At 39.6% G+C, this 22407-nt stretch overlaps 1 protein-coding gene across 2 annotated transcripts in view; it reads left to right on the top strand.

The window, feature by feature from the left end:
- The window catches only part of DNAJC13 (DnaJ heat shock protein family (Hsp40) member C13), a 165031-nt gene that overhangs the window by 61010 nt on the left and 81614 nt on the right, over positions 1–22407 (top strand). For both annotated transcript variants that reach the window (XR_012847729.1, XM_075827118.1), the window contains exons 7-14: positions 1711–1917; positions 3791–3886; positions 6026–6117; positions 6907–7073; positions 8085–8164; positions 10567–10736; positions 13402–13501; positions 17281–17388. Coding sequence is in view for 1 of the 2 variants with exons in the window: in XM_075827118.1 (XP_075683233.1) it covers positions 1711–1917; positions 3791–3886; positions 6026–6117; positions 6907–7073; positions 8085–8164; positions 10567–10736; positions 13402–13501; positions 17281–17388 (1020 nt within the window). In the remaining variant the exon portion in view is untranslated. The remainder of the gene's footprint in view (positions 1–1710; positions 1918–3790; positions 3887–6025; positions 6118–6906; positions 7074–8084; positions 8165–10566; positions 10737–13401; positions 13502–17280; positions 17389–22407) is intronic.

The following is a 22407-nucleotide window of genomic DNA, read 5'->3' as shown; positions in this document are numbered from 1 at the left end:
CATAAATGACCTCCTGCCGCCGCCTCAACTCCTATTCCTTGCGCCTTTACTTCCTTGAACATATGGCCGGAAGTCGTCATCTTACTGTCTGGCAGCGGCTTCCGGCCCACAAGAAAATGGCGCCGGATTTCGCTCTGCGAACGAGCTTCGTTTTGGTCGTTCCCACACAGACGGCGTACGCTGCAGAGAATGGAACGGCTCCCGTTCGCATTCTCTATGGGGTTGTATGTGCCATGTTCCATCTCTGTATGTGTCGTTAATCGACACATACAGAGATGAAAAAAAGATGGCAGCCCCCATATAGAAATAAAAGAAAGTAAAAAGTGGAACACGGGAACACAAATAAATAAAAATTATGTTAATATATTTAAAGCAATATGATAAAAGAAAAAAAAATGTCATGACACCTTCCCTTTAAGTCCCGAGCTCTATTTTGTTTTCTTACTAGTTCTAGCTAGTCTCCCATCCTCCCTGATTTTTGGGATGATCCTTCTGACTCTGGTGATGCTTAGCTCTATTTCAGTTAAAGATGATCTGTCACCAGTTTATTAATTCCCCATCTACTGACTAATCTAATAGGCGCTTTGCTGCTAACTAGTGTTTTTTTTAAAAACACGTTTATTTGCGGAGTTATGAGCATTTTTCTAAATATGCTAATAGCCAAATAGGAGGTGACACTTTCTTTTCACTCTGGGCGGTGTAATGTTTTCTGTATGATGCTGTCCAATCAGCATACAGCTTCTCCCCCTTCCCTGCCCAGCAACACAGTGTGATCATCATCTAGTATACAACTACCATTCCCGACTGTGTTTTCAATATCTCCGGTTGTGTCACAGCTAGAACTCCGATCCTGGTGTCATATGAAAGATTAGAATCTCCTCTTTCATATGCCACCACCTAGAACCACTGTTCTAGGTGGCCCACAGCCCGAGATATGGCTGTTTTGAAGTGATCCCCCTTCCCTCTGTCTCTCATACTGTGTGTGAAGCAGCTTGATGCTGATTGGACAGCGTCAGAGGCTGTGAGGAAGCTCCGCCTCAGGAGAATCACTGCTGTTACCTCCCACTTGTCTAATAAAGGCTCATTTACAGATTTAGAAAAAAAGCTCAGAACTTTTAAAATACCCAACTTTTTGGGACACCATTTTCACTAGCATGATCAGCGAGACAGTGCCTCTTTACCCCATTAAATATTGGGTGCTATGGTTTTTGTGAAAAGTAGACTGACTGCTGGTGTTTTGTTGTTTTGCTTGGTTTAGTAAAAATTGTAATACAATAGAAAATATATTTTAGCCTGAAAGACATAAATAACACGAATTATACTCCTCTGCTGTGCTTGAAAACCAATATCTGCCACTACACCCTCACATTATGACTGACATCACCACTTGTATGAAAGTTTTCTGTAATCCCCTGCACTGTCTAATTGACTTTTCTGAGAGTTTGATTGAATTCAGTGCTGTGCTACATGGCATCATGGACCTTAATTTCAGAACCTTGAAAAGGCATGTAGGGAAGATTGTTTTTATTTAATCATCCCAATACCACGACTTAAAGGGTGGAACTGCTTTTTAAACTACTAAACTTTGGTTGAGTATGTAAGAAATTGCTAAACCAGCAGTTCTCTAATTCATTGTTAATAATAAAAATACACTGTTTAGGTGCCAGAATTCGAATGCTTTCCCTTCTATTTAATGTGTTTCCTTTTCAGCATTTATTTGCTACAGAACAAAGGGATGAAATAATTAAAAGTGCCATAGAGCATGCTGGCAACTACATAGGAATTTCCCTGAGGACAAGAAAAGATCCTATAGAATTTGAGCACTTTGTGAACCTTCGTTTGGGGAAATATAGCAATGATGAATCTATCACCTCCTTAGCAGAATTCATTGTTCAGAAGATAACTCCAAGGCACACGGTAAGGTTTTTCTATGTTTATATGCACTTATCTGACTTTATTTAAAGTGGTCAACACACTTTTACAATGTAGTCACCTCCGTCATTACTGGGAGACACGGGTTTGGCTGTTTAATCTACATGATCAGCTGAGATCATCGGGGAAAATGTCAAACATTGCAGCGGCATTCCCTGCAAATGAATTGGTGGCCATGTTGTACATGGGCATGAAGTGTCCTCGGGAGTGGAAGTGGCTCTCCACTCTGAATGCTTGATGGTTGTTCTGAGGAGTGTATAGACACCCTTAAAGAGACTCTGTCACCACATTATAAGTGCCCTATCTCCTACATAAGGAGATTGGCGCTATAATGTAGGTGACAGTAGTGCTTTTTATAAAAAAAAAACGATCTGTTTTCACCACTTTATTAGCGATTTTAGATTTATGCTAATGAGTTGCATAATGCCCAAGTGGGCGTGTTTTTACTTTAGACCAAGTGGGTGTTGTACAGAGGAGTGTATGACGCTGACCAATCAGCATCATGCACTCCTCTCCATTCATTTAGTCAGCGCATAGGGATCGTTATGTAGGAGATAGGGCACTTATAATGTGGTGACAGAACCTCTTTAAGCATACTTTCTCTAAATTCATACAGCAGTTTTATTTTCGTAGAATTTAAACATATTCTTCCATTTACTTTACATTTTTTAAACAATGCCTTTTATTACTAAAGGTATAAGAACAAAGTTTAGCGGCTCTCCTCTCTTGGTAATAGAGGGTACTGAGCAGGGGACCCTCCTCTATGAAGTCCATATGTCTTAATAGGGCACATAGACACGGGTTGTCCTTGTGAAACTACTCCCCTTAAAGGGATTGTCACAAGATTGAATATTCTATTTTTCTGTTGGATCAAGCAAAGCAACAATTTTTCAATTGGAATGTTTTTTTTTAAATTCTCTTTTGTCTAGATATTATTTTTACATATTTATGGCACCCATTTTCTTTTTTTTATTCCTTATCAGGATGTCCACCTAATGTGTTGAATGGTTCAGAATTGGAAATCAGATTGCAGTGCAGATAAGCGGGATGTGTTTGTTTTTTGTTTGTTTTTTTGTGGGAGTTTTTTCATCCAAGGGCCTTACACAATTTTAACGTAATCTGTAACGAAATAATGTATAATGAAAAATTAAAACGCATGTCTGGAGGTCTGAAGAAACAAAGGCTAAATCTTGGGATGGAATGCTTTGTTTCTCACACGTCGGCAATATGGCTGCCACACACTGGGACTCTGTAGCCGTGCATGAATCACCTATGGTATCTTAACGTCAAGAGCAAACATTAAATGGGTTATCCCATCAGGGCAACACTTTTTTTCTTAGGCCTGGCTACTGTAACCTCCAGTGATCAGCTGAGGACTGAAACCTAAAAGTTACATTAAACTGTACCAATTCAATTGTATACAAGACCATATAATGCAAAGTCTCACAGAGACCCTTCAAAACAAGGGCTGCTATTGACATTGGTTCTTCAACCTGAGTTTACCATGAGCAGAGAATCCCCCACCATGATGTCCATGTATGACATGGAAAGGGTTTGTACTGAGCAGACAGCTTTGTATGTCCTGCATGTATGCTGTAGATATTGGAATCAATGAAGGTGAATCAATAGATCTGCTTCATTAATAATCTCTCTGGTTGGGAGACTTTTTATTTTTTTGCGGATTCTCTCTCTCTCATGACCGTGGCACTTTAAATTATACTTTGCTATGTACGTTGCAGACTTACCAGAATTGTCGGTAATAATTGAGTTGTAATATTCCAGAAATATCCGGTCTTCTAGAATTTCATTAGGAGGAAGTTGTGGATATGCGATCATTTAATTGTGTGTTCTGTTTTAGGAGCCAGAGAAAAGGTTATTAGCACTTACTGAAACGTGTCTGGTGGAACGAGACCCAGCAACCTACAACATTGTGACACTGAAACCACTCGGAGAGGTGAGTCCCAGTGGTTTGAAAGATCCTGTATGAGTCTAACTTATGTTTCTTCTAGTAGAAGATGCAGTCTTGGTCATCTGCCATAAACCTTCGCTCATAGCTCTGGGAAATGCTTGGAAGTGTAAATGGACACAAAAGAAAACTTACATTTCTACAAGCGTAGGGCGGAACTGAACAATCTGGTGGGAGTCCCCATCAAAAACTAGATTTTGCTCTTCACAGACTGGAACGCTGTTAAACAACTACGGCGTCCCACGTTGTCTAAAGTTACTTTCACATGCTGCATCTGAAGCAAATGTTTGTACTTTTAACTTGGCTACATGGGTTTTACTGCAGTACTTTCCCATAGAAAGTTAGATGATAAATTACGTACTGTACATTTCATGTACATTTCCTAAAAAATAGAAAATATTTTGTTAGTTTTCGCCTTGACTATTGGATCTCAAAGTGCATTACTTTACATACATATTATCTATGTTTATGCAAGAACATTTTTCTTATAGCTATTCCTCTATTATGGTGAAGCTCCCTCTTTGATTTACATAGTCTTTCTAAGGGCCAGTTCACACAGTTTTTTGACGCAGAAACTGCTTCGGAAAACGCACCAAAAAATGTCCGAATTTGCCTCCCATTGATTTCAATGGGAGGCAGAGGCGGTTTTTTCCCGCAAGCGGAAAAAGAAGCGGCATGCCCTATCTTCGGGCGTTTACGTCTTTGACTGCCCATTGAAATCAATGGGAGGCAGAGAAAGCATATTTCGCTGTGAAAAACGGCGTGCAGGCAGATGAAAATCTGCCTCAAAATTCCGGATGGAATTTTGAGGCAGAATTTCAGCCTGTAAAAAAACCTGTGTGAACATGGCCTAATATTTCTTCGTTGTTGCTATTTTCACTTATTTTCTATATTATTTTTTTTTACTTCGGTGTATAAAAGACAAATAAACAAATGTATGTTTAAGCTTTTGCTATTATGTGTGTCTTTTTAGTACTTTGCGTGTATAATGGTGTCCAGCTATGAATGGGCTGTAGGTCTCAGTGACTCATTAACATTTTAAATGGGTTATCAATTAGTTTGATCATAAAAGTGTGATCAAGTGGAACTGTGCTCTGGAACTCAAACTGATGCTCTTTAAAAGCCCCTTGTTCATGACATCTGTAGTTTATTAATGCCCTATCTCCTAACTAATCGAATAGGCGCTATTGTCCTGATAACTTATGATATTTTTTTTTCCAAAAACGTTTATTATGTGCAAAGTTCTGAGCATTTTTCTAAATATGCTAGTTTGACTATACTTGCGAAATGGGAGGTTACTCTTTCTTTTTACTCTGGGCGGTGTAATGTTTTCTCTGACGCTGTCCAAGCGTCATACAGTTCTCCTCTTCCCAGCCCAGCAACACAGCCTGATCATATAGTATATAGCTTCCATTCCCGACTGTTTTCAACTGGTGATACCTCTGGTTGTTTCACAGCTAGAACTACGATTAGAATCTCATCTTTCATATGCCACCAGAACCGCTGTTCTAGGTAGTTCACAGCTGGAGATATGGCTGTTTTGAAGTGACTCCCCTTCCCTCCAGCCTCAGTCGCTCACACTGTGTGAAGCAGCTTCATGCTGATAGGAAAGCGTCAGAGGCTGTGAGGAAGCTCCACCTCAGGAGAATCGCTGGTGTTGACACCCACTTGTCTAGTATAGCCTCATTTGCATACTTAGAAAAAAGCTCATAACTTTTTAAATAATAAACTTTTTGGGACAGTTTCCACTAGCATGATCAGCGTGACTGCGCCTATTAGATTAATTAGGAGATTGGGCGTTACTAAACTAGTGGCAGATCCTCTCTAAGGCTAAAGAACTGGCCGTGTTTGCACAGACCGTCTCCATAGAGCTGGTTGGGAGTGATGGAAAGAGCGGAGCGCTGTCACTTGGCTATTTCCATTGCTCCTATTCATCTCTAGGGAGATTGCGCAAATGTGGCCATTTCACCAGACTTGAAGACATCAGTTTAGGTTCTTGGCATCAGTGGGTGGGTGTCCCAGTAGTCAGAACAGGCAAAAGTTAAAAAGAAAATGAAGGTGGTTCTTTAATCGATAAAATGGCGCAATTGGGAGTGGCGCAAATCATAATTGTGTTTTCTTGTCTAGATTTTTGCACTAGTGTATGACCCAGAAAACCCTCAACTCTTTACCATTGAATTTATCAAAGGTCAAATTCGGAAATACTCTTCCACGGAAAGGTATCATCCCTTTACTTTTAAGTTGTGAACATATTTTCAGTTATAAAAATGTTGATTTTTGGGTCACGGGTTGTGTTTACAGTTATAGGCTATGTTCACACAGTGGATTTTGCTTGGCGGGTTCACTCGCAAAATCCGCTGCAGAATTATTCCTGCCATCAGCTGGAAACTTCGTACTCCCATTCGCTTCAATAAGTCTGGGCGGAATCCGCCAGAAGAACGGGCATGCTGCTTCTTTTGTCCGCTAGCTGAATATCCGCTAGCGTGAAAAAGAAGCGTCCGCTGCAAAAATTCTGCCCTGTGAACAGGGCCTAACACACTTTGTCCAACCAATTCTGTTTATTTGCAGTTAATCACGGTTGATCTTCTGTTTAATCATGTATCCATCTATGTATACATACCTCTAGACTAAATCATAAGAATTTCTAACATTCAGTAGCCAGCATTGGAATTTTTTTATATATATATATATATATATATAAAATTAATTTTTTGCTGAAAATCCCACGTTGATCTTTTCTACAATATAGAATTGACTGTAACAGAAATATCTATTGGTTCACATTGTAGTCATCCTTTGTGATGTTATCTAGAAATAGGACTTCAGTATATGAATGACTTTCTAAAAAGGTTATTTTTCTTGTTTGTTTTTTTTTCTAATCAAAAACGTATATACTATTTTATTAGTTCACAAGTGTTATTTGGCTTAGTAATAGATACAAAATAAAGTAAACGAAAGAACTTTGAATTGAAAGGTTTGAATTTCATTGTGAAGATGTTTATTCTCAGAGATTCCTTGTTGGCGAGCCTTTTAGATGGAGTCCGAGCTTCTGGTAATAGGGATATCTGTGTCAAAATGACTCCAACACAGAGAGGCCAACGGTGGGGTCTCATGAGTGTGCCTGTGGATGAAGAAGTGGAAAGTCTTCACATGAGATTTCTTACTACTCCGCCAAGTAAGTAGACATAATTAACATATTCATTATAAAAGAGTTTTAGGTTTTTTTGCCCTCAGAAGAAACCTCCTTAGTCTACCAATAAAATCTCTCGTGTAATGTAGTAATTAGAAATCGGAGAGAAGGGGATGAGGGGGATGCACCTTCTCTATATATCTGCGGAGCGGCAGTAGTAGGGATCTGTCAGATTGGCTCACAGTACTAAACACAGGTCTTGCATCACACCAGGAAGAGCTTTCCCACTCTAGAGGGAAATAAAAAAGTTACAATTTTTTCAAAAGGTGTTCAAAGGGATGGGAATTTTTGGCAGCACTACATGTAATACACCTATAGATGCCTAAGAAGGTCTTGGGGTTATTTTTTGTAAAGGGGGTTTTACACTGGGAAATTATCGAGCAAACTTTAGTTTATGGAACGCTCGTTGTTGATAATTGCCCTCTGTAAACAGGGCAGCGACCAGCAGATGAACTAGCAAACGCTCAATCATCTGCTGATACTATCGTTTTAAAGTTAAATATTATGGTGTCCGCAGCACATCTCCCTGTGTAAATCGTGAGACAATCTGCCGGCGTGGTGATGATCATAATAATGTATGGGGACGAGCGATCGGAGTAACGACCGCTCGTCCCCATACATAGCTCCTTGTGACCGGAGCAAACTAGTGCCAATCAACGAGCTGTCTCGTTGATCGGCGCTCGCTGCATCGGCCAAAATCTGCCGGTTTATTAGGGCCTTAATAATAAACATGTTTTAAAGTGCAGTTGATAACCCGGAATTCTAGTTTTAACAGTTTATATGTTGGTATCAGTGGGAAACATATGCAGAAAATGGCACATGTTCAGGAACAGTATGCGGGCGCCTTTAAGTCTAGCAACTAATTGTCAAGTGTGAGGTGATCATCATAGAGTGCCTCTCTTTATTCTCTTAACAAATGGTTTACCAGTGTGTTCTCTGGTATGTCACAAATGATAGACAATAGGAAAAAAAACTTTCATTTTTAATCTCTTACAGATGGAGTATTTGCAGATGCAGTGTTTAGGTTCAATTCTAACATCTCTTACAGTGGAGTTCTGCATGCAGTAACTCAAGATGTAGGTATATTATGATATGATACAGTTTATCAAATTATTTTTCTGTATGTTATATAATGACTTGTTCATTGTACTTAAAAATGTTAAAAAATATTTGGAAACCTTATTCCTGTACAGCAGGGTAAGGCCACCCTGGTGAGGCAGAAATCTATGTTCTTAAGATCCACCACGATAAAAAAGTATTTTGACACAGAAGAGAAGTGACCCTGTTCTTATTTTTATATGACCATTTTGATTTTTGTGCGTACGTACGTACGTACGTACGTACGTACGTACGTACGTACGTGCGTGCGTGTTCCAGACAGGTCTTGTAAGTTTGTGTTATCACCGAGTTTGTGGGGTATGTTCACCATATACACAGTGAATGCTCCTGGCTTATACAACCAACATATCCTATAGTGAACCTAACGGCAACTGTAACACCCAGCTTAGTTGCTGCTTTCCGTGCCCGGTGTCAGATCAGGCGGCAAAGGGACACTTTATAGAATAGGACTGAGCTGCAGTACCAGGCACAGCCACAACTGTATGTATAGTGCTGTGCCTGGGTAAACATTGAGAACTTAATTTAGCTACTTGGCGGGCGGGGTCCGGTTTGCCGAACACCCAATGACCAAATATTGAACTTATTTCTACTACTTTATTGTTTTAAGTTGATGCAACGGCCCTCTCAGTGTGGTCTTTGTTTTGCCAAGATGAGATGACAAAAAAAATGTTCATTGTACACAAACACGAAGAAATGTGCCGTGTTGGTTAAACTTTTATTGCTGCGATGAAATAACATTGTGTAAGGAAAAGATTTTAGATATTGGACAACCATGGAGTTCAATGCTGGTAAAAAAAAGAGCACAATCTGATTTAGTCATTTCACACAATATAATGGTGATTTTTAATTGAATTCCAGATCATGTGGATATGAATTTCCATCCGTGTTTTATTATCCGACTTCCTTTTTATTAGAAACAGGACCCTCTGATATTATAATAGTATTTAGCCGCATGTACAATAGCGATATTACTAGATGTGCCGTCATTTGAAGCGTGTAGAATAATGGTTTTATAGGGGCAGTGTTAACCTGAATGTCGGACAACTGTTACCATTAAGATAAATGCTGCATGCAAATCCTGCTGTAGATATAGTGAAGCGAAGGCCTCCATCAGGATAGGAAGACCTCTTCTAATGCATAATAAATAAAGCATGTTCCTTGCTGAATTATTTACAGAAAGTAATTATTAGGTGTGACCGTTATGAAAATGATTAGAAAAGTTATTCATATGGTATAAACAGCCGTTTACAGGGTCTAAGAAGTTTTTATGATGAAATGGATTAATCCTATTCTTAAAGGCTATGTATACCTTTAAATTGTTTTGGGTTTTTTTTTGTGTGTTTTTTTTTTTTCAGTGTTTGGTGCAACTTTCTAAATACTTTTTATTAAAAATAATTTTTACTTTTTGAGATACAGCTGCTTTGTAGGATCGACCTGTTATCGATCACATCTAAGTTATGTACTTAGATGTGATCGGTAACAACTTGATCCTTCATGGATCCACTGACACTCAACCCAACCCGTCAATGCCGCTGACCTGACGGATACAGGTTTCCGCGCTAGATACAGCTGCTCTGTATACAGGATACAAAGTAACTGTATCTCAAAAAGTAAAAATAATTTTTCATAAAACGTATTTAGGAAGTTGCACCAAACACAGACATTTTTATTTTAAAAAAAAACTATCAATTTCAAGAGTACATAGCCTTTAACTCCCTTTTCAATATATATATGTATTTTTTTTTTTTAAATATCAGAAATATATACTCCAGCTCGGAAATTGCATGCTCTCTCCCATTTCTACAACATGATCATACATTTTACAACATATGATGTCATTGCCTGTCTCATCCTCCGCTTATTGTACCAGTCAATAGAAATCTTTTGTTGTGTTTCGCTTTATCCCTAGCACCTGGTGTGTATTTAGTCCTATTAGATTTTCTCCTAAACTATCACTGTGAGCAACTCTATCATGAAAGAGAGACCCTTTTAAACATGGGCATATTGAGATAAGCTAAAGTTAAAACGAATGGGTGCTAAGAGCTTTCATTATACTGCTTACAGATTCCTAGCCTGGCTTCGAACTGAAAAGGAGATTTTATAGCAGCAGCCTATTATACTCCAATATATCCTTAGCACCCATTCGTTTTCAGTGGGTGTTTGTGAGAGGGATAGAGAGAGAGAGAGATCCCCTTGTTTATTGTGCCTTTGTCTTATGACAGGTGATGTAATATAGAGGAGAATAGGAAAAAAAAATATCAGTTTTTCCTCCTTATTTGCGCTTGTGTACTTTGCAGGTAGTTTGTTTTGTTTTTTCATTTGTTTGTAGCTGACATTTTTTTGTTTTATTCCTGTACAGGGCCTGTTCTCTGAAAATAAGGAGAAGTTAATTAATAACGCCATAACCTCCTTGCTCTCCCAAGAAGGAGAGCAGACCGCGTCTAATGCAGAGCTGGAAAGCCAATTTCAGGCAGTCAGGCGACTAGTGGCCTCAAAAGCCGGATTCCTGGCCTTTACTCAGCTACCAAAGTAAGGAGCGTATCATGAAGAAAATCCGTTTTCTGCTACTATACTCGCTGCCTGAGGCCTCACATGCAGTCAGATGTGTTACTTGGACTTTAATGCTAACTAATATTTTATACTTTTCACAAAGGTATCTAGCCCTCCTTAGAGTTCACCTTACTGTACTAATATCGACGGAATGAGTCATGGGCGAAGTGGTCAATTGATTAAATCTCATAACATGGGTATAATTGTATATTGGTCATAAATTTAAAAAAATATTTCCACCCAAAAATACACCTGAAAATAGTTTTCTTCCCCAGAGGGATAGATAAGAAAAAAAAGGCATAACCCCTACATCACAAGGTGCTATGAAGTCTGCATTCTCCATTGTGAATTTTGGAAAACACTGGAAGATAAAATGGTTAAAACTAAAATAGCTGAAAAAAAAATTGATGTAAGAACTTGGGAGAGAAAAACCTTACAAAACATTAACTGCTTCCTAATGAAATTTATGTATGCAGTATTGTATATAAAAACTGCATGTTGGGTGCCATTCTACACCCCTGAAGTCCATGCGAAACCGTATATCACAAAATTGCTAGGAGTAGGGCAATATATCGCCTTCATAGTAGTGGTCTTTTACATGTGAGGGGTTATTCCTATCTCATAAAGCGATGGCACATCGCTAGAATATGCCATCGCTTTATAATCTGTGGGGATCTGACCTCAGGGACCCCCACTGATCGTGAGAATGTAGGGGCTGTAGCTGTACTTTAGCACTGCAGCCACTAATGTTTCTCCCTGCCCAGCGGGACTCCCTGCCAAGAGAAGGGGGCCGAGCTGTAGCTACCTGCATAGCCGCGCTCTAACGGCGGAGATCAGAGAAACCGTGGATCGCCGCCGCTATTCCCATGAATACTGCGATCAAAGCTGACTGCAGTATTCAAGCATACGCCTTGGATTGTGTCACAGGGAATCCCTGTGAAGCGATCGCGGGACATACCATATATGGGCGGACAGCCCAGGGTCCATTGAAGGATCCCAGGGCTGTCTGACCATATTTCCTGTTAGGACATGCTTAGGTATGTCCCAACAACTGCCTGTGTACTATCAGTGCACAGGCTAATGTACTGGCATATAGAATATGCCAGTACAATCAAGTTTAAAAAAAAAACAAAAATACACACATTTTTTACAATAAACATTAAAATAAAAGTCTCCATACATAAAATATACACATTTGGTATAGTCGCGACTGTAATAACAAATTTATAGTGTCATTTATAATGTTTACGCTGTAAAAAAATAACTGCTTTCTTTCACTTACTAATGTGAGGCACGAGGTATTATGAAGTTTGAACCTCCATGTGTCTCACATGAATATGAATTAACCCCACCATGTACCTCACACATTAACCCAATGTTGTCCATTATGACTGTGAGGAACATGATGGGGTTAATTACTATTAATGTGAGGCACACAGAGGTTCAAAACTCATCACACCACAAGCCTCACATCAGAAAATGGAAGAACTCCCTTTTTTTAAAATTTTATTATTGTTGGGAAAGTATTGTTTCGGTATCGAGTATACTATATACTACAATACTACACAAAGTATCGGTATCGAAGTCCAAATTCTGGTATCGTGACAACCCTACATTGTAGGGGATGCATCGCTAAAGCAGTGCTGCTTCCCCTTCATTCTCAGGAGCCTAGCACAATGCCTTCACTTTGAGATAAAAAATAAACCTTTAAAATAAAGGAATGTAGTTGAAAAGTCCCCCTGTTGGGATACGGCCCCAGTTTTGACAAGAAAATACAGGTAGAGATATGACCATAAATATGGACATGTTAAATTGACCTTAAAGGGATCGGCAGGCCATTTTAATAGTCGAGTAATGGTTCATTTTTTATTTCAGAACATTTCCTGCTGACAGATTAATTTATTAAACTCTATGAGATTGCCCTTTAAGATGACGGTGTATGTTAATGATCGAAATGTTATGGCGTTAATCATTTTTACATATATGTTACTTGAGACGTTTGATCCCACCAATGGAAATCTGCTCCACTTTTTGAAACACCTCTTGTTCTTGCTTTACATTTTTACGGATTAAGTAATCTACCTCTGTTGTCTGATAGAAAGACATGTAGGGCAATGCAAATGCTATAACCTATTGGAAAGAGTCATTCATATGGAGGAAAATATCAGTTCATGCATGCCAGTTTCCCGATAAGCAGTCTGATTGCAAAAGGGAATCGAAATTCTCATATCGGGGATGCAATCTATCAAGGGATACGGCTATAGGCAGCTTTAGTTTACATAGTGGAGTAATGTAAATGTTCAGCCATTATGACCTAATGATATGGCGTTTCCTGCTATTTATTGATCTGCAATTGGAGGTCAGAAATGCTGAAGTAAATGAACTCCATTACGTACTCTCATCTCAAACATAATAACCTTATCATTGAAAGGGCACTGCCAATAAGCTGCACGACCTCATTGTTGAATAGCTCCGACTCTGGTGTCTTCACATTTCTACCTGTACGTAATTATAATATATAGACATATGTATATATCGAAGTGTTAAAATTAAGTACCATAGACACAGTCAGACTATGTTGAGCGTGTTGAGCTCCCTTGCATTGGTGACTATGTTGTTAACCAGTGTTTTCTTTGATTTGAAGGTTTCGAGAACGTCTGGGAGTGAAAGTAGTGAAAGCTCTAAAGAGGAATAATGATGGTGTGACCCATGCTGCTATTGACATGCTATGTGCACTTATGTGTGTAAGTGTTTGTGTGCTCTCTTATGGTGAACTAACCATTCATTTATAGTTCGAAGATACTTGACTTGACAATGGTGAATCATGTCTTTAAACAGGGATTGCTTAATGTGCTGTATTAATGTATGCGGTTGTAAACTTTGGGCTGCACTTGATATTTATGTGATTGACAGCCTCCCGATTTGCTTATGTATACAGAGATAGCTGTCAATCACTGAGTAGGACCGCCCAATGGACTTCTAAGACCAGAGGGCGCAGGAATTTAGATCAACCAATGAGCCGTTCTACTGAATCTTTTCCAACAAAACGACATGTTGATCTGCTTAGGTTCCGTTCACGTCTGACGCAGATGTGAACAAAGCCTTCGCTCCCCTGCTGTATAACATGCTGCCTACAGATAGAGCAGCATGTTCATGTTCTTTTTAAGATGTAATATAAAATCCAACATTTTGGGGATTTATCTTGTAAATGCTCTCATGACAGACAGGTTCAGTTTAAAATAGAATTGTGCATGGATTTATAGATTGTATAAAATCTTATCACCTCTGTGTGATGATCTTTTGGCTATTCCTCCCTGCCTGAAGTTTGCCCCATGAAGTGCATTAGTGGTAAAATAAGTACAATGGGGCCAATTAAATAGTTAATAGCCTGAAACATTGAATTTAGCTGATGACAAAGTGACTTAACTTCCCAGTTTTATGGTTTTTATTTTTAGACCTTTCAATCACAAGAACCAGAACAGTAGTTTGATTTGCAAGACAAGTTTTTACAATTCATGGTTAACTTTTTATCATCTGTAAATAATTATAATTTCCTTGCATGATAGAAGGTTCTATATCATTGTCTTATGGTTCTTTTCACCCAAATGTTTTTTTTGTTTTTTTAATTCATGGAAAAAGGAGTATTTGAATATGCACTTATGCAAAAGTGTTACATCTAGCTAATATAGTCGCAAAAAAAAGACACTTGTCCAGCAAGTTCAACCAGGGGATGGGTGAAGGTAAGGAGTAGGGTAAATTTTATAAGTTTATTTCCACCTATTGATCCAGAGGAAAGAAAAAGTAAACCCATAAGGCATGACACAATCTGCCCTAAAAGGGAAACATTTCCTTCATGGTCCCACGTGGCGATCAGACTGGATCAACATTCAAATGATTCTATACATTTACATAAGCGTTGGTGTTACTTTTGTTCTAAGAAATAATCGAAGACTTTCCATTATGTGTTTTTTTGCTAAAACCACCTTCTGCAGTTGGCTATTCCGCAGATTGTCACACTTCATACAGTAAAGAAGGCTTGTCTTCTCTGAGGATTGAACCTTTTTTTTTCTCCAGAAGGAGGGAGTTCCGCGTGGCTATTTATAGGATTGTACATGGTACAGCTTATCACCATATTTTTGGTATGGGCCATTAATATATTTAGATCTATCACGTCCCCCTTAGACGTTGCTTCTCAAGGCTAAATAAATGTACTTATTTTTATCTTTCCTCATAACAAAAATACTCCATGCCACTTATTATGGCTGGGTTCACACCTGTCAGAGGAGCAGAACAAGGGAGTAACGGAACCGTTGCACAACAGACACCGCTGGTTGCCAACTTCCCGTTAGGTTGTCTTTGATTTTACCAGGCAATAGCACAGCATGCTGTCTCCGGTAATCCCCGGCAAACCCTGCCAGATCTGCGACGGAGGCCGCTAACAGAGCCTCTGACACAGATGTGAACGATGCCTTAGTTTATTTGCGCTTTGTATTTTTTCCAACTCCAGAGCATCCTTTCTATGAACTGGAGCCCAGAACTGAACTGCATATTCTAGATAAGGCCGCACTAATGCTTTGTAAAGTGGTAATATTACATCCCTGTCCCGCGAGTCCATGCTTCTTTTAATACACAACAGTATCCTGCTGGCCTTAGAAGCAGCTGATTGACATTATATGCTGTTATTTAGTCTATGATCTACAAGTACACCCAGATCCTTCAGTGCTTTCCATCAGAATGGTGCCCTGACTGACACAAACTGATTTCAATGGTGACTGATCCGGTGCTAATGGTTTCCGTTTTGTCTGCGTTGTGCAAGGGTTCCGTCATTTTGACGGAATGAATAGCGTAATCGACTACGGTATGGATTCCGTTAAAACGACGGAACACTCGCACAACTGAGACAAACGGAAACCATTGCCACCGGGACTCACAGTTGAAATCAATGGTGATGCAAACGGAAACCTATGGTTTCCATTTGTTTCAGTCTGTGTCCTGTTCTGACGGAAAACTCCGTCAGAACAGGACCCTGACACAGATGTGAACGAAGCCTTAATTGTGCAACTTTTTTTGTTTTATTTTACTTCAGTGTGTATTTTTATTCTGTGCTTGTTTTATTCGCACTTCTGTTCGGTTAGATTTCGGGCAAAATAACGAAAACCTGATAGAAAACTTAACACATCCCATGATGAGTCAATTGAATGAAAATAGATTTGTCATGGTTCCTTTTAAAAGCGAAGCCATGAAGTCTGCGTGTTATAAAATTTTAGAATAATACTCAATGTGTTTATGCTAGTCTAATGTGTAAAAGCATGTGATCAAGCGTTGCTATCTGCCTTAGTTATGCTGCTGTAGAAAATTCTCTTATGTCTGTTTCTCATGGAAAAATGTTGGCACTCCTAGAAACTTGTGATATATAGATCACATTTTATCATATGAAACCGTTTTTTTTGTGTGTTTAACAAAATTCTCACTCTGCAGTTTTTGTGTGATAAGTGCAGCATCACATTGGTCACATATGTTTATTTTGGCTGCTGTGCCTTGAACCTTTTTGAAAACTGTCAAGAAGTTGCTTTAGTTGGCTTATCTGGTATTCTTATTATGGGTATAAATTAAGTGCATACTGGTTTCCTGATGGGAATGGGCTGTCAGCCGGTTTGGCTCTTTGGATGCTCATGTGTTAATGGTACACAAACCTTAATTAAAATAAATAAGCTATAATAAGATCTGTCAGTAGCAGCTAACCTGCTTGTTGATGGTTTCTCTTGATCAACAGATTTTTTTGAGATGCAATGTTAGCCCCTCCCCCCCAACAAAGTGAAGTATATGGGCAGGTGCAAATCCGCTGTGAATGCATAAGCAAACAAACACATATATGCGGGTCTGATAAGCTAAAAACTACCGGCTGCTCGGCACATTAACATGAGTATCTAACTGAAGTTTTAGGTATTCATATAATAAAAAGTCTATTTGGATGTTTGTGTTAATAAGCTGGACTTTCTTGGTGTGGTATGGTACACAATGCCATAAGGTCCGCCAGCAGCAGCTAAGGCTCTGTTCACACCTGCATCGGAGGCTCTATTTGGAGTCTGCGTTGCAGTTTCAGATTTGACAGAAAGAATAGCGCTGCCTGTAGCACTATTCTGCCTGTCAAAACAAGGGACAGCCCGACAAACCCCTTTATAATGGGGTTTGTCGGGCGCGCTGGCGTCTGTCATATGATGTATGTTTTATAATCGGAAACCACGATGCCAATGCAATCAGAGCCTTATCTGGTTGTAGATGGATTCAGAGTATACAATTTTCCTTTGCACAAAGTAAAGGTAAACTGAAAAATAAGCAAAATTTACCAAAAGACCGCTATTACACACATGCTAGATTTTACGTTTGATGACTGTACACGCTATCTGTAGTCTTACTTTAAGTGTAGGATTTACATAGCTGACTTTGGCTTTTCGAGGTTTTTCTCATATTTAATCTGCATATACCTTGTCCAATGTTGTTTTTTATTCCCTTTGTTCTCCAGCCTATGCATGACGACTATGACTTAAGGCAAGAGCAACTGAACAAAGCATCCCTTCTTTCTTCCAAAAAGTTTCTGGAAAACTTACTAGAAAAATTTAACTCGTATGTGGTAAGTAAGCACTGCAACTCTAAGGGCCTATTCACATCCGCGTCGGGTTCCATTTGCGATTTCCTTTCATCCATTGTCAGAGGAACAGATGAACGGAAAGCCGAATGTAAACTATAGCTTCCATTTGCATTAGCATTGATTTCAATGGTAATGCTTCCATTGCAGTTGGTTTCCGTTTGTTTCTGTTCCGTAAAGTTCCCGTTTTTTTTAGCAGTAACAATAGCGTAGCCGACTAACACTTGTTTCCGTGAAAAAAATGTTTAGTAAAAGTTTACGAAACGGAAATAAACGGAAACCAACTTAACGGAATAATTACCATCTAAATCAATGGTAATGCAAACGGAAGCTATAGGTTTCTTTTCGGCTTTCCGTTCATCTGTATCTCTGAAGGAATGGATGAACGGAAAGCCCAAACGGAACCAGACGCTGATGCACATGGTAATGTTTTTTTTTACTTTGGCTTTCCCACTCTTCATGAACAAAACAGATTAGACAGGCTATAGACTTTCTCTAAGATAATTTGCTTTTCTCGGCAAGCGTCCTTCACTAGCTGTGGAAAGTCAAATGTAGTCCTTAAATTGGCTCTAAAAGTCAAGACTTATTTAAAGTCCCTTCCTAAGACATATAAAATTCAAGGATATTACTACACCTTTGTAATTGTTTCTTCATTTAAAAGCCTCTTGATATGGGAACGAAGGATTTTGTTGACGCAATCCTTGCCAATATATATTTGACTCAAGGTTTAGGGGTTGGTGTGTCAACTGACACCCGTCCAGTACACTTATCCAAATTTATTAGTTATATCGATATATCGGAGAGAAGTAAGAGACACAGAGACAATGCTTGGTATACCCACAAATATGCTTCTCTACTTTATTGATAAAAATGCAATTACAATAATATCTTTCAAAAGGGGAATAGGCTTGAGGTCAGCCAATTATTTACAATGTGACGGCGCTATCTCAGCCAATTACATACAATGGGGAGTTGCTCGTGCTGAGCCAATCACAAGAGAGACTTTTTACATGTAAGCCTACAATTTCCCATAACATGCCACGACATGGACTGATTGGTCATTATGACCCCCACAGCTGCCATATCACCAGCCTATTCACCATAACAACAATGGTAAAGAAACTGTATTCCCAGACAATATGGGACGGCAGACTGAAAAGATCTGGTAAATATTTAGCTACATTCTCCATAACAAGGAATCTTAACATTAGCTAAGGAATAATAACCTGTAATTATTCAGACACCTTAAATAAACAGATGATTCTTCAAACACAAAATGGGTTCTTTAAGACTAGATGGATACTCCATGCAAGATGGAGTCACATAACCATACTTTCAAAATGGAGTCACATAAACACATTTTACTCACTTTCACAATTTTAAGCTGTAAAATTGTGAATTTCTTAGTTTATTATATTTTGTAATGTATGAGTGAAATTTATTTTTGTTAATTCACATGATCAAATAATTCCCTTTTCTTCAACCCTGGGCAAGCAATATTTTTTTTTTTAACTGGTAACAGTCGGCACTATGGTTTGATGGTTACTAAATGAATGAAAGAGTAACTTTTAGTCAAAAGGGTACATTTCAAATTTCTCCACAACCCACGTATGTATTTGTTTGAAGTATCTCTCTCTCAGGAACTTTGTGTTACTCCTGATATGTCCGAGACCTACGTCCTTGTATTATGGTCTCCTCCGCAACTTACGAGCCTTCATGATTAAATGGACCTCTTCCTTCTGCTGTTCTCCCTTTCTCTCCTCAATGAATGGGATTGAGCTGCAATATCCGACACATGCCTTGGACAATAATGGTGCTGTTTTTGGGAAAAAAAACACCTTTAACAGGTTCCCGACCGCTGGCCGTATTTATACGGCCAGCGGTCAGGGTCTCTAAAGTCCGGCGTATAGTATATATACGGCCGCACTTCAGAGACTGTGCACGTGGGATCGCGTGCACACAGCTCTATGCCCTGGCTGTTGCTAACAGCCATGGGCACTGGGCAGAATGTCAGGGGTCAATCTTTTGGCCCCTGAACATGTGATCGCTGTGACAACCAATCACAGCGATCACATGCATTTCTGCTTATAAAACAGTGTGCACGCGATCGCGTGCACACAGCCCTGTGCCCACGCTGTTACCAACAGCTCTGGGCACTGGGCAGAGTATCAGGGACCAATCTGATGGTCCCTGAACATGTGGTCGCTGTGAAAACCTATCACAGCGACCACATTTGTTTTATTTTGACTTTTCTGGCAGTAAATCTCCTGCCTCTTTTCTTCTCCTCAAACATTGTTTCAGTTTGAGGAGAAGAAGAGACTCGGGAGAATTGCTGCCAGAAGATTACAGTTACAGTTACAAAAAAATACAGTTACACTCTAAAACATTCTCTGTATAGATAGATTTCTATCTATCTATACAATCTATCTATCCATCTATCTTTTTTTCTATCTATCTACCTTTCTTTCTTTTATTCTATTAGAATAGGCAGGTAGGGAGTATATAATTATATATATATCCACATATATATAATATAGCAATAGCGGTTTATTTTTTTGTTAGCGGTAGTGTAGATATATATAGCAGTTAGTTTGTGTTTTATAAAAAAAATAAAAATAAAAAATTGTTTAGTTAGTGTTAGTGTTAGTTACGTTATGGCGAGGAAGTTGTTTAGCGCCGAGGAGGCATACGCCATGCTGTGGTCTGAGTCGGAGACCGCATCAGAGATGGCGTCCGAGATGGAACCTGTTTTAGGTAGTGACGATGACAGCGTCACTTCAGGTTCATCTTCAGGGGACGTTGTCCCTGATGCAGTCGAAACTGCAGAACATGAAAGCGCAGGGCCAAGTAGCGCTGTAGCACGGGACAGCCTGGTCCCTCCAGTCCAGGCTCTTGTATGGGCACCTGCCCCATCTTTTGGGCCTAGAATCCACGGATTTACAGCCACTCCTGGCATAACCGTGGACAATACAAATTTTGTCCAAATGGATTACTTCCATTTATTTATAACGGACGACATCCTAAATCAGATTGTCCACGAAACAAATTTATATGCCACGCAATATATAAGGCAGAAACCTTCATCCACCCATGCCAGAGATTGGACGCCCACCAATTTGCAGGAATTAAAAAAAATTTTGGGGCTCACCCTAAATATGGGTATTGTCAAAAAGCCCTCCATTAGGTCTTACTGGTCAACAAGACCCGCCCAAGCCACCCCAGTATATTCTGCAGTAATGCCCAGGTCTCGTTATGAGACAATAATGAGGTTCCTCCACTTCAATGACAACGCACAGGCCCCCCCAAGTACCGATGCAAACCGGGATCGGTTGTTCAAAATAAGACCGCTAATAAATTCCCTGAATAATTTATTTCTGCAACTCTACACCCCTGAGCAGAATGTAAGTGTGGACGAATCCCTCCTCAACTTTCATGGCAGACTTAGCTTTCGCCAATATCTACCTTCCAAAAGGGCAAGATATGGCGTTAAGCTCTACAAATTGTGTGAAAGCGGGTCAGTATATACCACCGCCTTCAGAATTTATGAAGGGCGGGACCGCACAATAAATGTTCCTGGATGCCCCCCTGATCTTTCCACCAGCATTAAGATCGTGTGGGAGATAATGCAGCCTCTGCTTCACAAGGGGTACCACCTGTACTGCGACAATTTTTATTCGAGTGTGCCCCTGTTTAGGCATTTGCATGCTGCAAGGACTGGGGCATGTGGTACCATGCGCAAAAACAGAATTGGTTTTCCACAGCAATTAGTGGGGAAGCGCATGGTAAAGGGGGACTCCTGTGCTTATGCATCTGAAGAATTGCTGGCGGTCAAGTTCAGGGATCGCAAAGACGTGTATGTGCTAAGCACGATTCATACCGGAGGAACAGTGGCAGTGAGGGAAAGAGGGGCAACATCGGACAAGCACAAACCGGTGAGCGTGTCCGAATATAACAAGTACATGGGGGGGGTGGATTTAAGCGACCAGGTTTTACAGCCCTATTTAGTAAAACGCAAAACTAAAACCTGGTACAAAAAGGTGGCCATTTATTTGTTACAGGTGGCCATCCACAATTCATTTGTGCTCTACAAAAAAAACAGAGGCAGAGACACATACCTGGATTTCCAGGAAAAAATTATTGAAGGCCTCATTTTTGATGTTCAGGACACCCGAGAATGCCCCCAGTCTGAGGATGTCACGCGACTGACTGAAAGACACTTCATCAGTCGGATTCCCCCAACAGCAACCAGAAGCAACCCTCAGAAAAAGTGCCGCGTCTGCAGAAAAGACGGGCACCGCAAAGATTCCCGATATTTCTGTCCCTCATGTCCCTCGCAACCAGGCCTGTGCATTGAGCCATGTTTTAAAAAATACCACACTGTTCTGAATTATTAGATTTTAGTTAATATGTTGAAAATATATTTGCCCTACATTACGTTTTTATTTTTCCCATGATTTTACTCCAAGGGTGAGGGAGGGAATGGGTGGGGGGTGGATGTCATGTTTGCATATTCTCTAAAGTTCATCTGCTGGAGAGCTCCATTTGCATTAACCTGCAATTTCTTATTTTAGAAAACCCCAAAAAAAAAATTCCCATTATACCCCTAGATGAATATTTTGGGATTTCTGCTTCAAGAGCAGATATTTTGGAAGTGTTATAGAAACTCTGTTGAGTTTTGTAAAACCAGCTTTGAAAAAAAGCGATATGTGAAATAATCTTCTTCTATCCTCCGCCCTCCTACATCTCTATGTGATAAATAAGGCCACATATTTGGTATCCCCGTGCACGGGAGAAGTGGCAGAATGTGAACGGAGATTAATTTTGACCGTGGTCTATACCGTGTGTGAAAAATGCTGGTATAAACTGACGCATTTGCTAAAAAATTGCTAATTTTATTTTGATCCATCTTATTCAAGAAACTTTCAGAAGAAAACTGGACTTGCTAAAAATATGATAAACCCCTTGAAGGAAACCTTGTGGGGTCTACTTGTGTGAATGAAGTCA

The sequence above is a fragment of the Rhinoderma darwinii genome, chromosome 5 (assembly GCF_050947455.1).
Source record: "Rhinoderma darwinii isolate aRhiDar2 chromosome 5, aRhiDar2.hap1, whole genome shotgun sequence".
Taxonomy (NCBI): domain Eukaryota; kingdom Metazoa; phylum Chordata; class Amphibia; order Anura; family Rhinodermatidae; genus Rhinoderma; species Rhinoderma darwinii.
This window is presented reverse-complemented; position numbering and strand designations above follow the sequence as displayed.